Source organism: Aulostomus chinensis, chromosome 18, assembly GCF_037954235.1.
Source record: "Aulostomus chinensis isolate RoL2024-O1b breed Wild chromosome 18, RoL_Achi_v1.0, whole genome shotgun sequence".
Lineage (NCBI taxonomy): Eukaryota > Metazoa > Chordata > Actinopteri > Syngnathiformes > Aulostomidae > Aulostomus > Aulostomus chinensis.
In genome coordinates, this window is record NC_141337.1 from 2517811 (window position 1) to 2528806 (window position 10996).

At 50.7% G+C, this 10996-nt stretch overlaps 1 protein-coding gene across 1 annotated transcript; it reads right to left on the bottom strand.

Moving 5' to 3' along the window:
* Nucleotides 1–868: 868 nt before the first annotated feature.
* On the bottom strand, nucleotides 869–10390 carry ubtf (upstream binding transcription factor). The gene is made up of 21 exons (XM_086184365.1): nucleotides 10115–10390; nucleotides 8312–8370; nucleotides 7465–7637; nucleotides 7290–7373; nucleotides 7059–7214; nucleotides 6762–6826; nucleotides 6546–6672; nucleotides 6359–6469; nucleotides 6148–6281; nucleotides 5922–6063; nucleotides 5791–5832; nucleotides 5518–5628; nucleotides 4973–5128; nucleotides 4736–4882; nucleotides 4355–4465; nucleotides 4187–4275; nucleotides 3909–4098; nucleotides 3773–3820; nucleotides 3483–3536; nucleotides 3283–3408; nucleotides 869–3186 (listed from the first exon to the last, which is right to left on the bottom strand). Exons 2-21 carry the CDS (start codon nucleotides 8346–8348, stop codon nucleotides 3052–3054), a joined length of 2238 nt encoding a protein of 745 aa, XP_086040491.1. The 5' UTR covers nucleotides 8349–8370; nucleotides 10115–10390; the 3' UTR covers nucleotides 869–3051.
* Between the last annotated feature and the right edge of the window lie 606 nt (nucleotides 10391–10996).

Sequence of the window (10996 nt, forward strand, 5' to 3'; positions counted from 1 at the left end):
CTTCTTTATATTTTTTTGTCTTCTGACACGTCCATCGTTTTTGTAAAGCAGGAAAAACGCATGGAATCCAGCAGGCGCTACGTGCCACGCACGCATGTTGGCACGATTTACTACAATGACAACTGAACCTGGGAAAAAGGCCCTTTGAGTGGGTGGACGTTGAGGGTAGCCAGTGGCCCTTTGAATGTTCCTCTTTGACCTTTCTGTTGGTCGTCAGTGTTTGATCGTGATGATTTCACTCACAAGGCCACGCCCACAGGCGGGATCTGGACCACCTGTGGAAACCAAACCCATGCTTTAAAGGCAGAAAAGGGGAGGGGCTTCATCAAGCTTCAAGTCCCACCTTGCGTTGCATGTCAACTTGTATGTGAGAAGCCAACACAAGCACACGCACGCCTGTTAAAGATCATTTTTATTTGCCCAAATACTTGAACTACAAGGACATAAGAACACCCTCAGCTATAGAAAACATCAATTTTTTTTTTGTCAAATTATCAGCAGTACAAACTTGTAAAGCTTCGCCTTTAGTCTCCGAGACCTCTAGAAACCAACAAAAGGGAGAGAACGAACAACTGAAACCTCAAATTCTCCCGTGAGTGAAAGACTCACTGGCCTCAAAAGTCACAGATGAGGGTTTGACAAACAAACAAAAACAGTAACCACTCAATACAAAAACTGTATTTACAAAATCCTACAACAGTTTTTCTTGTTTAAACCCACGCCCACTGGCAACGCAGTTCCCCGAATCCCTTTAACCGCCCTTCAGCCACCGCTCGTCTCCGCCCCCCCACTTGTGTGAATAGTCGACGCTGGTTTTGTCAGTGAGGAGGTTCATAATGGTCTCGCCTGTTTCAAGACCCCCCCCCCCCCCCCCCAAATATTGTTTTCAGGTAACCAATGACATGACAGCACCAAGCAGAGAAATTACTGAACGACCTTTGGGAACAAAAATCATCAACAGCTCAACGATATCTACATTCATGGTGTTGGTGTGACGCCCCAGGCTCCTCCATGCAGGCCGCTCTCACGTCACGTATGCAACTGAACAGCACACGTTAAAGCAACAGAAACACACACACACACGTATGTACACAGTTGGGTGCATGCACGCACGCACGCACGCACGCACGCACACGCACACACACACGCTCGCGCACACACAGAACAGATTTACATCAAGTGCATACTTTTTGGGATCAGCATCCGGATGAAACCCGATTAGTTTTCAGTCAACACCATCAAAACTTGAAAACAATAGAAATGAGATGAGCTCCACGAGAAGAGTTCCGCTGGGTCGAAGAGGTGAGAACACAAACCTGTGCGGAGAACCGCGCTCAGAGGAGGAACAAGCGTCCGGCTCTAGGACAGCAAACTGGTCACTTATCTGGTTCTGTTTATTACCGTCAGGACAGAACAAGAGAGTCCAAACTACTGAATGGAACGGGTTCTACGTACTGCAGAACACGTCCGAGCCGGTTGATAGACGACACTTTTCAACAGCAGACACGTGGAAATGAATCCTGCAGCGCCCGTAAAAGTGTACGGAACCCACCCAGCAACTTTCTCCTGGTGAGTGAGAACATCTCTGGTGGCCAGGAGAACGTTTCTGCTCTTATGACCTTCAGGGATCCGTACACATCTTCAACGCCCTCCCACCTTTTTATTTTGCAACTCTGACGCCCGCTACATGTGATCAGGCCAACGGAACGCTGGAACTTGAAGCTGCATTCAAGAACGTCTTATAATCAAATATTCACTTTTTATGTCACAAGTTTATGAATCCTCCTCACAAAACAATCTTCCTGTGAGCGTCGTTGGCTGAAGGAAGCACGTCGCTCCTCGGGTGCAAACACGTCACATCAGATTCCAGCTGTTCTCAGCGTTCTAAAGCGAGACCCTCTCATTATCTTCGAGGGTCTCGCTGGAACCGAGTCCTGGGCCACGATTAAAAAGGTGAACGTTCAAGTCTGAAAAGCCGCCTGATGCAACTTGAACTGAAGTTACGGTTCACAGCTCCATGGAAGTTCCATCAGCTGGTTGGTTTACTATCGTGTTAGAACGGTGGAACCTGCCTTTGGTGGGAGGAACCGAAGCTTTCAAGGCACAGAAAAACTTGTTTTAAGGGAGAATTTGGCACAACGGCCGGTGTCAGCAGGCTGCCGAGGCCGGATCAGTTCAAGCGGAACGTTGCTGCTCGAGGGAGAATTTGCCACCTGTCGCTGAAAATGAAGATCAAACTTGAGATTTTTGCATTTTACTTTCCATCAAAATCCATTCTGAGCATTTCAAAGAAGATGCAGAAGCAGGCGAGGAGGCATTTCCTGCCCCAGTTACTTTCGCTTTGCTTCAACGTTGCAAAACGGACAAGGTGGAGGTTCTCCTACGGGCGCTGCAGGGAGCGAGAACACGGCCGAGGACCACGTTTGGAACGTTTCCAGCAACAGAAAGACATTCATCATGGCTTGTTTTGTTTTTTCCTGAAAAAATACCACCTCTTTAAGAACCAAATGATAAAATCTACATCATTAATTGAGAAGCAAGAACACGTCAACTTCCTGGAAAAAAAAACAAAAATAAAAACAAACAAGGAAACATTCTGAAGAGTGCAATTATTCAGTACCCCGCATGCCCCCCCCCTAAAGTGACCCATCTTTGGCTCCAAGAAGCCGGTTCACACTCACGCCGCTCGTCTTCAACTATCGACCAGAGTAAAAAAATAAAGACTGGAGGGGAACTCGTCGCCCCGACATTAAAACTCTTAGAACCTGTAAGATTGAAACCAGCTGCAGAAAATGTCCATGACATCACCAAACCAGTGGGATGCTGCTGGTCTGGGAGAGCGCCGTCACAGCGAGGAGGGAATTGAACTGATTTAGGACAAATGGGCGGGTCCCTCCACAAATGCAGCAACTTAAACGTGGGTGAGTGTGAAATGGATGAGGCTCCCTCTGGTGGTGGGAGGAGAGCAGGGTTGGCACAGTGGCAGAGCTCCCTGGACCCTTGGCTCAGCTCAGCGCTGCTCAGTTCGTCTCAGGACGCCTCGGCCCCGGTTCAGTCCGAATCAGAGTCCGACGAGCCCTGGGAGTTCGACTCGCTGCTGCTGTCCTCTGACTTGTTCTCCTTGTCTTCCGCCTCGTCGTCGTCTTCATCCTCATCGTCGTCGTCGTCGTCATCCTCTTCCTCCTTCTGCAAGCAAAATCACAGATTGGGAGACGCTAGCGTCACAGACGGGTCATCGCCTCGTTTCAAAAACATTCCAACAAGAGCGAAGGAGCAACGCACATCATCGTCCTCGTCCTCGTCCTCGTCGTCCTCCTCCTCCTCGCTGGATGAATCGGCCTCAGACGAAGCCCTCTCCTGCTCATCGTCTTCATCCTCGTCATCATCGTCCTCCTCCTCCTCCGTGTCCTGGGGGAGGAGACACTCGGGTGAGGAGACGAGATCACAGTCAAACACAGACGAGCAAAGAAACCTCCACTTACAGATTTCTTGGCTTTGGCCTTGGGACCTCCGGGCTTGGCGACACTTCTCCTTTTCTGAGACATCAACAGAGAAACAGTTTGACACTCTAAAAAGAACGCTGGACCGCTAGAACCGAGGTTCCTTCACCATCTGATCAGTCTAATTCAAGAACCTCAAGATCTACAAACAAAATCTCCTGCATGTCAAAACTTCACCAGCAAACCCGAACCAGACTGGGTCGCACTGACTGAGACAGCAACTCAAGCGTTCAAAGGAAGCTCCGCCTCCTGCTCCATGGCGATCTCCTCACCTGAGAATTATATTCTTTGTACACGTTCCTCTCTTGTGATGACAAGCTCTGAGGAGATGCAAACAGGAGTGAGGTCAGAACTTTGCGGCAGCTAAGGGAAGTGTGAGGATGTGGCGGGAACGCGGCCGGTTCTTACAGCGAGCCACTGTTCCAGCTGGACTTTGTACTGCCTCTGCTTCTCCTCGGCGATCTTCTTGTAGCGGTCCTTCTCCTTCAGCGGTAACCTCTGCCAGCGGCTGCCGATCTCCGTCATCCTCTCCTTCATGGGGAGGTGGTTCAGCTCTCCGTTAGACAGCATCTCCTGAGAGAACTTCTGATATCCGTTTCTAGAGTCAGAAACAAGAAAAGTTGGACCTCTGGGCTTCTGCGTTTACGCCACATGCAGCAGCGACCAGGGGACTGGGACAAACTCACGATGGCGGTTTCTTGGGTTCGCCCTCAAACTTCATCTTCTTCCCTGAGGCGATGGCGGCAGCCGGCGAACGCATCTCACACAGGTCTCTCTGTCAAACAAGCCCATCGTTAGCGTCCGCACGGACGAGGTCAAGTTCTACGTGCCGAGGGCGGCTGGGCTCCTCTCACCTCGTATCTTTTCTGGTCCTCGGCTGCCTTCTTTATCCACATTATCTTCTCTTTTTTCTCCATGGTGCTCCAGGTGGCCTCCATTGCTTTCTGAGCCTTCGGCCGGTCGCTCTGCAGACACAAGATCACATGACAGGTGAGCCTGATTAGCCCTCCCTCTGATCCCCTTCTTGTTCACGCGTGGCTGCGGTTCAACTCACAGGACCAAGCAGCACAGACCGAGCTGATCTGACCTGAGAGTGACTTGTGACGTGCTGCTTGAACGCTTATTTTTACCGCTGCTGGTTGTGACAGCAGACTGTTTTTATCAAATGGCAACTACACATCTGGTCCCTGGGTGCTCACCCGCGTCTGGTCTTCCCCATCAGAAAGCAGTTCTACCTTAAATCTGGCCAGGTAGTCTCCTATCACACTCTGCTGCCAGATGTCCTGTGCGTTCTTTGGGGGGTCAGGCAGGCGACTCCGATCCTCCTTCTCTTTCTTCTCAGACTCGGCCTTCAGGACCGTTTCCAGCCGTTTGTACTTCTCCTGAACGAGCAAATTGATGGAGAGATTTCAAATCACGGCCGTCAGCATCGCTAGAATCTTCGTCTCTACTGAGCAGCTCTTGGTCGTTACCTTCTTCTTGTCGGGCAGCTCGTTCCACATGCGCGCCAGGAGCCTGGAGAGTTCGCTGTCGGACAGATCCGGCCGCTCCTGATGCAGTTTGGGACGCTTCTCCTCAGAGAAGATAAACATGGCTGAAATGGGCCTTTTGGGTTTCTCTGGGTTGGCCTACGGATTTTAAGACAAGAGGAAATCAAAACAAATTGACAGGAGTTCATCCAGAAAAACTCTCCGATCTGACGAACGTACGTTTGGTCATAGAAGCTCAGGACAGACTCTGCTCTGCTGCTTAGAGACCCACTGACACCAGCTGACTGCTAGTTAGCTTAGCAGCGGCACGTCATTAAAAAACAAGAAATCGTTTCTGCTAAATGATCATCGGTACAATGAGGGTTGTGCTTGACACTGTTGTGAAATAATTTAAAATTTGGAGATTCGCAAATGGTGATGAGGGGGGTGAGTGCTGGACCGGTCTTATGGCTCCGGGGGGGTTGGACCATGAGCACTTGGCAGGTTGTGATCAAGCGCCGTTGTGATGTCCGTGCTCGCGCTCTTACCTTTGCTTTAGAGTTCTTCTTTTTGGATGCGGGGCTGTTGGCCCCTGTTCCCCTCTTAAAACCTGGCTTCTCCTCCCCCAAGACCCGCTGCTGCTCCTCCTCTGACAAACTCTACAAGGTTGCAAACGGAAACTTCTATTGAAAACACACAACTGACAGACACACACTGCTGACCTCATTCTACATGAGGCCATGTTGGAGTTTGGTGTGAAAGCTTCCAGTCAGGTTGAAGAGCAGAGAGGCGAAAATAGAAACTGAACACAAAAGACTTACGCTGAGGAATCGGTTCATCTCAATTTCATACTCCTTCTTCCTCTGAAAACGGAAGAACGACAACGTTCAGATGAACGTGAAGGCTCAGTTTGAAATAAATGACAGAGGTGAGTTCCTGTTGGCGGGCTCACCTGCTCGCAGCGTTTCTGGTAGGCGTCCTTCTCGTTCTGTTTGAGCAGTTTCCACCGCTGGCTGCACATCACCATGCGCTCCGTGCTCGGCACGTCCTTCATGCTCGACATCAACTCAGCGCAGAACATCGAGTAGCCGTTTCTGAAAGACATGAAATCATAGTTTAAATAGAGGACTCCAACCAGCAGGGTGTGTGTGTGTGTGTGTGTGTGTGTGTGGACTCACGGAGGGGGTTTGTCCGGTCTGCCGTCTGATTTGTCCTTCAGGTGCCGCTCAGCCTTGGTCAGGGTGGACTTGACGATGTCCTCTTGGGTCATGTTGAGCTCCGGGTGCTGCTGGATGTACTCGCGCATCGTCTCCTGCAATATTGCGGACAAACCGGCCGTTAGCATTCACGCAGTTAGCGTTTGCGCGACGTCAGCTGTGGTCGTCTCACCTCATACTGTTTCTGCTGCTCCAGAGACTTGGCGATCCACTTGAGTCTCTTTTTGTCGGACAGCTGCGTCCACTGCTTGCTGAGCGTGTCCTTGATGTCCTTAGTGGTCGCCTGGTGCCAAACAGAGGAGGTCAACACCTGCCTGAGCAGTTGAGCCGGCATTTTCTCTGACGCGCTCTACACTTACGTCAGGGTGTCCCTTCAGAATAGCCTTCTTTTCGTGGTTGTACCACAGCTGTTGGGGGGTCTTGGGCTTCTCCGGCACGTTGGAGCCTTTCTTGGCCATGCTCTCCACCAGGTCCGGGTGCTCTTCCCTGCATGCGCACATTACAAACCTGATCAGACGCTTCCCTCGTGCCCTCGGCCTCAGGTTGGGATTAAAAACGGGAATAAAGGCGCTCACCTGAACTTCATCATGCTGTGTACAAACATTTCCTTGTCCCTCAAGAAGTCGTCGACGTATTTTTTCTGTAAACAGGAAATCAGCGTGTCAGGAGAGAATGATTCCAGAAACAGCTTGGAACCGAGCATTCACACGGTTCAGGTTCTGGTTCTGGTTCTGGTTCAGCGCTGGTGGTGCACATGGGCACGATGGTGCTGAGCCACCGTGCTGCACCTGAGGCCTCGTCCTCGCTGAGGACTTCATTGATGCATGAATGCCAGCGTGCGTGTGGACTTTGAAGGGATGCTTTTGACTGACCTTCTTCTTGTCGGGCAGCTCCCTGTACTTCTTGGACAGGATCTTGGTGAGGTCCAGGTTGCTCATCTCCGGGTGCAGCTTTGCGTACTTGGCTCTCTTTTCCATGAAGAAGCGGAAGTACGGAGTCAAGGGCTTTTTTGGGAAATCAGGGTGTTTCTGTGTTGAAGGGAGAGGAGCTGTGAGTTCCAGGCAGCTGCCAGCAGTCACGGCAAATATCATCCGCTCACTCACCTTTATTTTCTTGCCCTTATAAGGGTTCTTGATGTAGTCTTGAGCGTCAAATATTAATTCCGTTAAGGTCCGGAATTTACGGATCTGTGGTCAAGACGGACAAACCGCTCGGTTACGGAGTACATTTACACTTTCAGACACGTCATCAGTCTGAGTACCTGCTGCACGCGCTCACCTCTTTAGAAACCTCCTGCCACTTCTGCTTACACATCTCTGCCGTGTAGGAGTTGAAGGCCACCTTCTGCCAGTCCAGGTGGGATTCAGACGTTTTGTACTTCGTCAGGTCTTTGGGGGGCAGGGCCACTTTCATGCCCTCCAGCAGTTTTAAGAGGTCATCCTGCGCCCACACTGTGTAATGACCAAACCAAACGTTACACAAACGCCACAACCACAAGTTACAACCCTTTTCTGTTGTTGTGTCGACTCAGTATTGACAAATCAGTGAGGTGTGAAGGCAGCGGGGGCGTCGTTCTGCTCCCGATCCTGATCAGAGGCACCCAACACTCCTCAACACACACTGGCGTTTTCCTGATTAATACAGTCGCCAGGAGCTTCAAGCACGGTGATGAGATCAGTCCGGGAGAGGACGGAACTCAGCGAGAACAAAAACCTCCTGCAACCTCGCCTCAGAGCCCCGAACCAGGACATTTCATCTGCTCTGACAAACGACGGGGAAAAAAGCTGCAAAATTCTTCAACTACGGCACATTTTTAAATCAATCACACACACACACACCCCCCCCCATCTGTCATTTATGAGGAGGAAACCATGTGGCGAACAAGTCATAAATCAATTCATCAAAAGAGTTGGGAAATGAAGAAAAGAAGTGTGAAAATACTGGCTGTTGGTCAGAAGAAGGATAAAATCAAAGAATCAATTCACAGTTTGACACCTCATGTTTTTATAATATATATTACATATATATGTAATATATATTATATATATACACACACACATATATATATATAAATATATATACACATATGTATGTTAATAATAACAGGCGTGATTAAAAATCCCACCTTGGTCTTGGGATGTTGCCTCCATGTCTCCATTCATTTGTGGATGTGCCGTCTTGAATCTACAAAAAAAGGGGGGAAAAAAGAAAAAGAACAAACTCAATCACCTCCGTGGTTCTCCTGCAGAAACGTCATCTTTAATGAGGAAAGAAAGAAGGGACGATGGACAGAAGCCGTTCATCTCTACTCAGTTTGCATGTTCTCTCTTTTTTTTAAGCCCTGCAAAATTTCTCATTTCATATTTTTTATTTGTTTTTGAATCCTGAGCGTTCCCACACAAACCTTGTTTCTGGTGAATGAGTGAGTCTGTGTCAGACGTCAAAGTGTTTTTTTTTTTTATCCCTCCTCTCCCCCTCAAACGTGAGATTTAAATCTGCCTCGACATAATGGGTTATATTCATTACACCGCCCCTTAAACGTTTACGCTACATGCTGAGACACAGGCTATCGCTTGTGACGGCTTCAAATCTCAAATAACACCGCAGCGAGCTCCAACCAGCCCCGGACAACAGGAGCCTCCCGCCGGAGCTGAATTCGACCAAGCCGCGATTCCGGCGAGTTAGTCCGGCCAGCTAAAGTACCGCGGACCCGCAGGAAGCAGCGACCATTTTCTCTCCCCGCACGCCGCCCCGATAATGGAGGATTTTCAAGTCTGGGGAGCGGAGGTTGGGGTGGATCCACGGAAGGAGGAAGCGAAATGGACGTGAACGGACAGGCAGCTGTAGGCGACCAGCTGACCATGGGGATCTGCTTTCGGTCTCCCTTGCGAAAGGGGGGAATGGAAGGCTTGGAAGCACTGCAGTGAAATGCGCCACCCGGCAGAGGCGCCTCATCACCGCCGGGGTCTCGCTCCGCCATAATCCCGACTGTTGACTCCTGTCTCTGTGTGCGCGCGTGCGAGCGTATAGATGTGTGTGTGAGAGAGGGCGAGTGTGTGTGAGTGTGTGAGGGGCGAGGAAGACGGCAATAACCACGGTTATGGCGAATAAATGTGTCTAATAGACTGTTTTATTAAACACACTGGTTTTGAGTCGTGTGGAGGTTTCAGGGGGTGAAACCGAGTGCATTCTTCATCGAGGCGTAGCCGGCCAGTGCTCCAATGATGGCGGCCGCTCGTTGTTCGTCGTGTCCTTGATGGCCCCCCTGTAAGCCGAGGCGTCCACGGCGTGACCGGACCGACCGTTCAAACATACTACAATTGACCTACATCGCTTTATACCTCGAGTTTCTTGGGGGTTTTCTTGTTCGTTTTTTAAACATACGGACGGTTCAACCAGGAACCGAGGAGGGCGGCTTGGCACGCCGAACGACGCTTCCAGGGCGGCCGATGCCTTCACGAGTTAAACGCGACACACTTTAAACCTTCACAACCGTCTGTTTTCGGTGTCTTGTGGGCGAAAATTACTGCTAATTACATTTTTTATTTGCTTTTTTAATTTTTAAAAAAATGAATTATCAAGAGTTCGTCTTACCCGTTGAAGCTACCCTGAAATGTGACTCGACTAAACAGGCGAAATATCCGAGACGAGCACCGCGGCGGTGGGCTGGAGGGACTCGAGAAGGTGCGCCAGGAAACTCTTTTTTAAAAAAAAATAAAATCTCAATTACAGTTACAATTCACGAACCTTTATTTCCCCGCTTTACTAAATGATTTTTTAAAATAAAAAAAACACCGAGCGGGTTACGCCGGAGCTCTCAGGCGGACACACTAGCCGAGAGGAAACCGAGACGGAGGAGGCTGACTGGCGCGACAAACGGCTCCGGGTCCGCCATGCTTCAGCTCCTCTCCTCTAGAAGGAAACCTACCGTGACCAGGTCCGATGGCGCACTGCAAGCAGAGGAGAAAACCCGAGCTTAAACACTGAATACCCGGGGCGTTGCAGCCTCCCTTCACCCTCGATCCAAAAAGCGCATAAGCGAGGGGTGAGAAGGCGGGTTCTCCGAGCTCGGCCGTCGGTGGTTCTGGGCTAGTCAGTGAGAGAGAGAGGGGGAGAGAGAGGGCGAGTCCCTGCACGGTGAGATATTAAACCGAGATCCCTGATGGCTAACCCAGAGAGGCGGCTGGTTGTTCCGCCAGCAGCCGCATGGAGGTCTCGGCGCGGGAACCACCATTAATTCCCCCCGACTTAAAACACCCTCGCAACACCGCACACTGACCAGTTTAAGCCTGATAGAAGTGGTAGGAATCCCCCCTTCCCCCTCCTCCTGGATGTATTTTATACTCAGCTGTACCTCCAGGCCTCACAGGCGACTTCTTCCCCGCTGTAGAGGACAAGAAATCCGGGTATGGCCGACCTCGTCTCGCTACCGCCGTTGGTGGTTTCGCTACCACAAAGGAGCCGCCGAGCGAGGCGCGAAGCTCCAAACACAACAAAACTTACAACGTTATTTGTGTTTTAAGCTAATTTAGCTGTTTTGTTGTTTCGGTGGCGGGTTTGGTGTCACGCACTCTCAGCGGCCGTTCCCGTCGGCTTACCTGCGTCTCGGCGTGAGCCTCGTCGTGGAGGAAGAAGGGGAGGGTTGAACGGTCGCCAGCACTGCGCCGTCCGTCCAGAGCTCCAGTCCCCGCAGAGCTGGTTCTTCCCCCCCGCCTCCATCTCACTCGCCGTCTCCCTCCACCCAAACGTTCCCCCACGCCGGGACATCCACACGTTTCCCCGCGGTTCCTGCTACCCCCCCAAACCCCGA

Bases quoted from the DNA above. Each gene is read 5' to 3' on its own strand.
- ubtf (XM_086184365.1), bottom strand. From the start codon at position 8,348: ATGAATGGAGACATGGAGGCAACATCCCAAGACCAAG. The intron at 6,673-6,761 runs GTGAGCGCCTTT...GTGCGCATGCAG, and splicing joins CACAGCATGATGAAGTTCAG to GGAAGAGCACCCGGACCTGG. The intron at 5,833-5,921 runs GTGAGCCCGCCA...TTCCGTTTTCAG, and splicing joins ACCAGAAACGCTGCGAGCAG to AGGAAGAAGGAGTATGAAAT.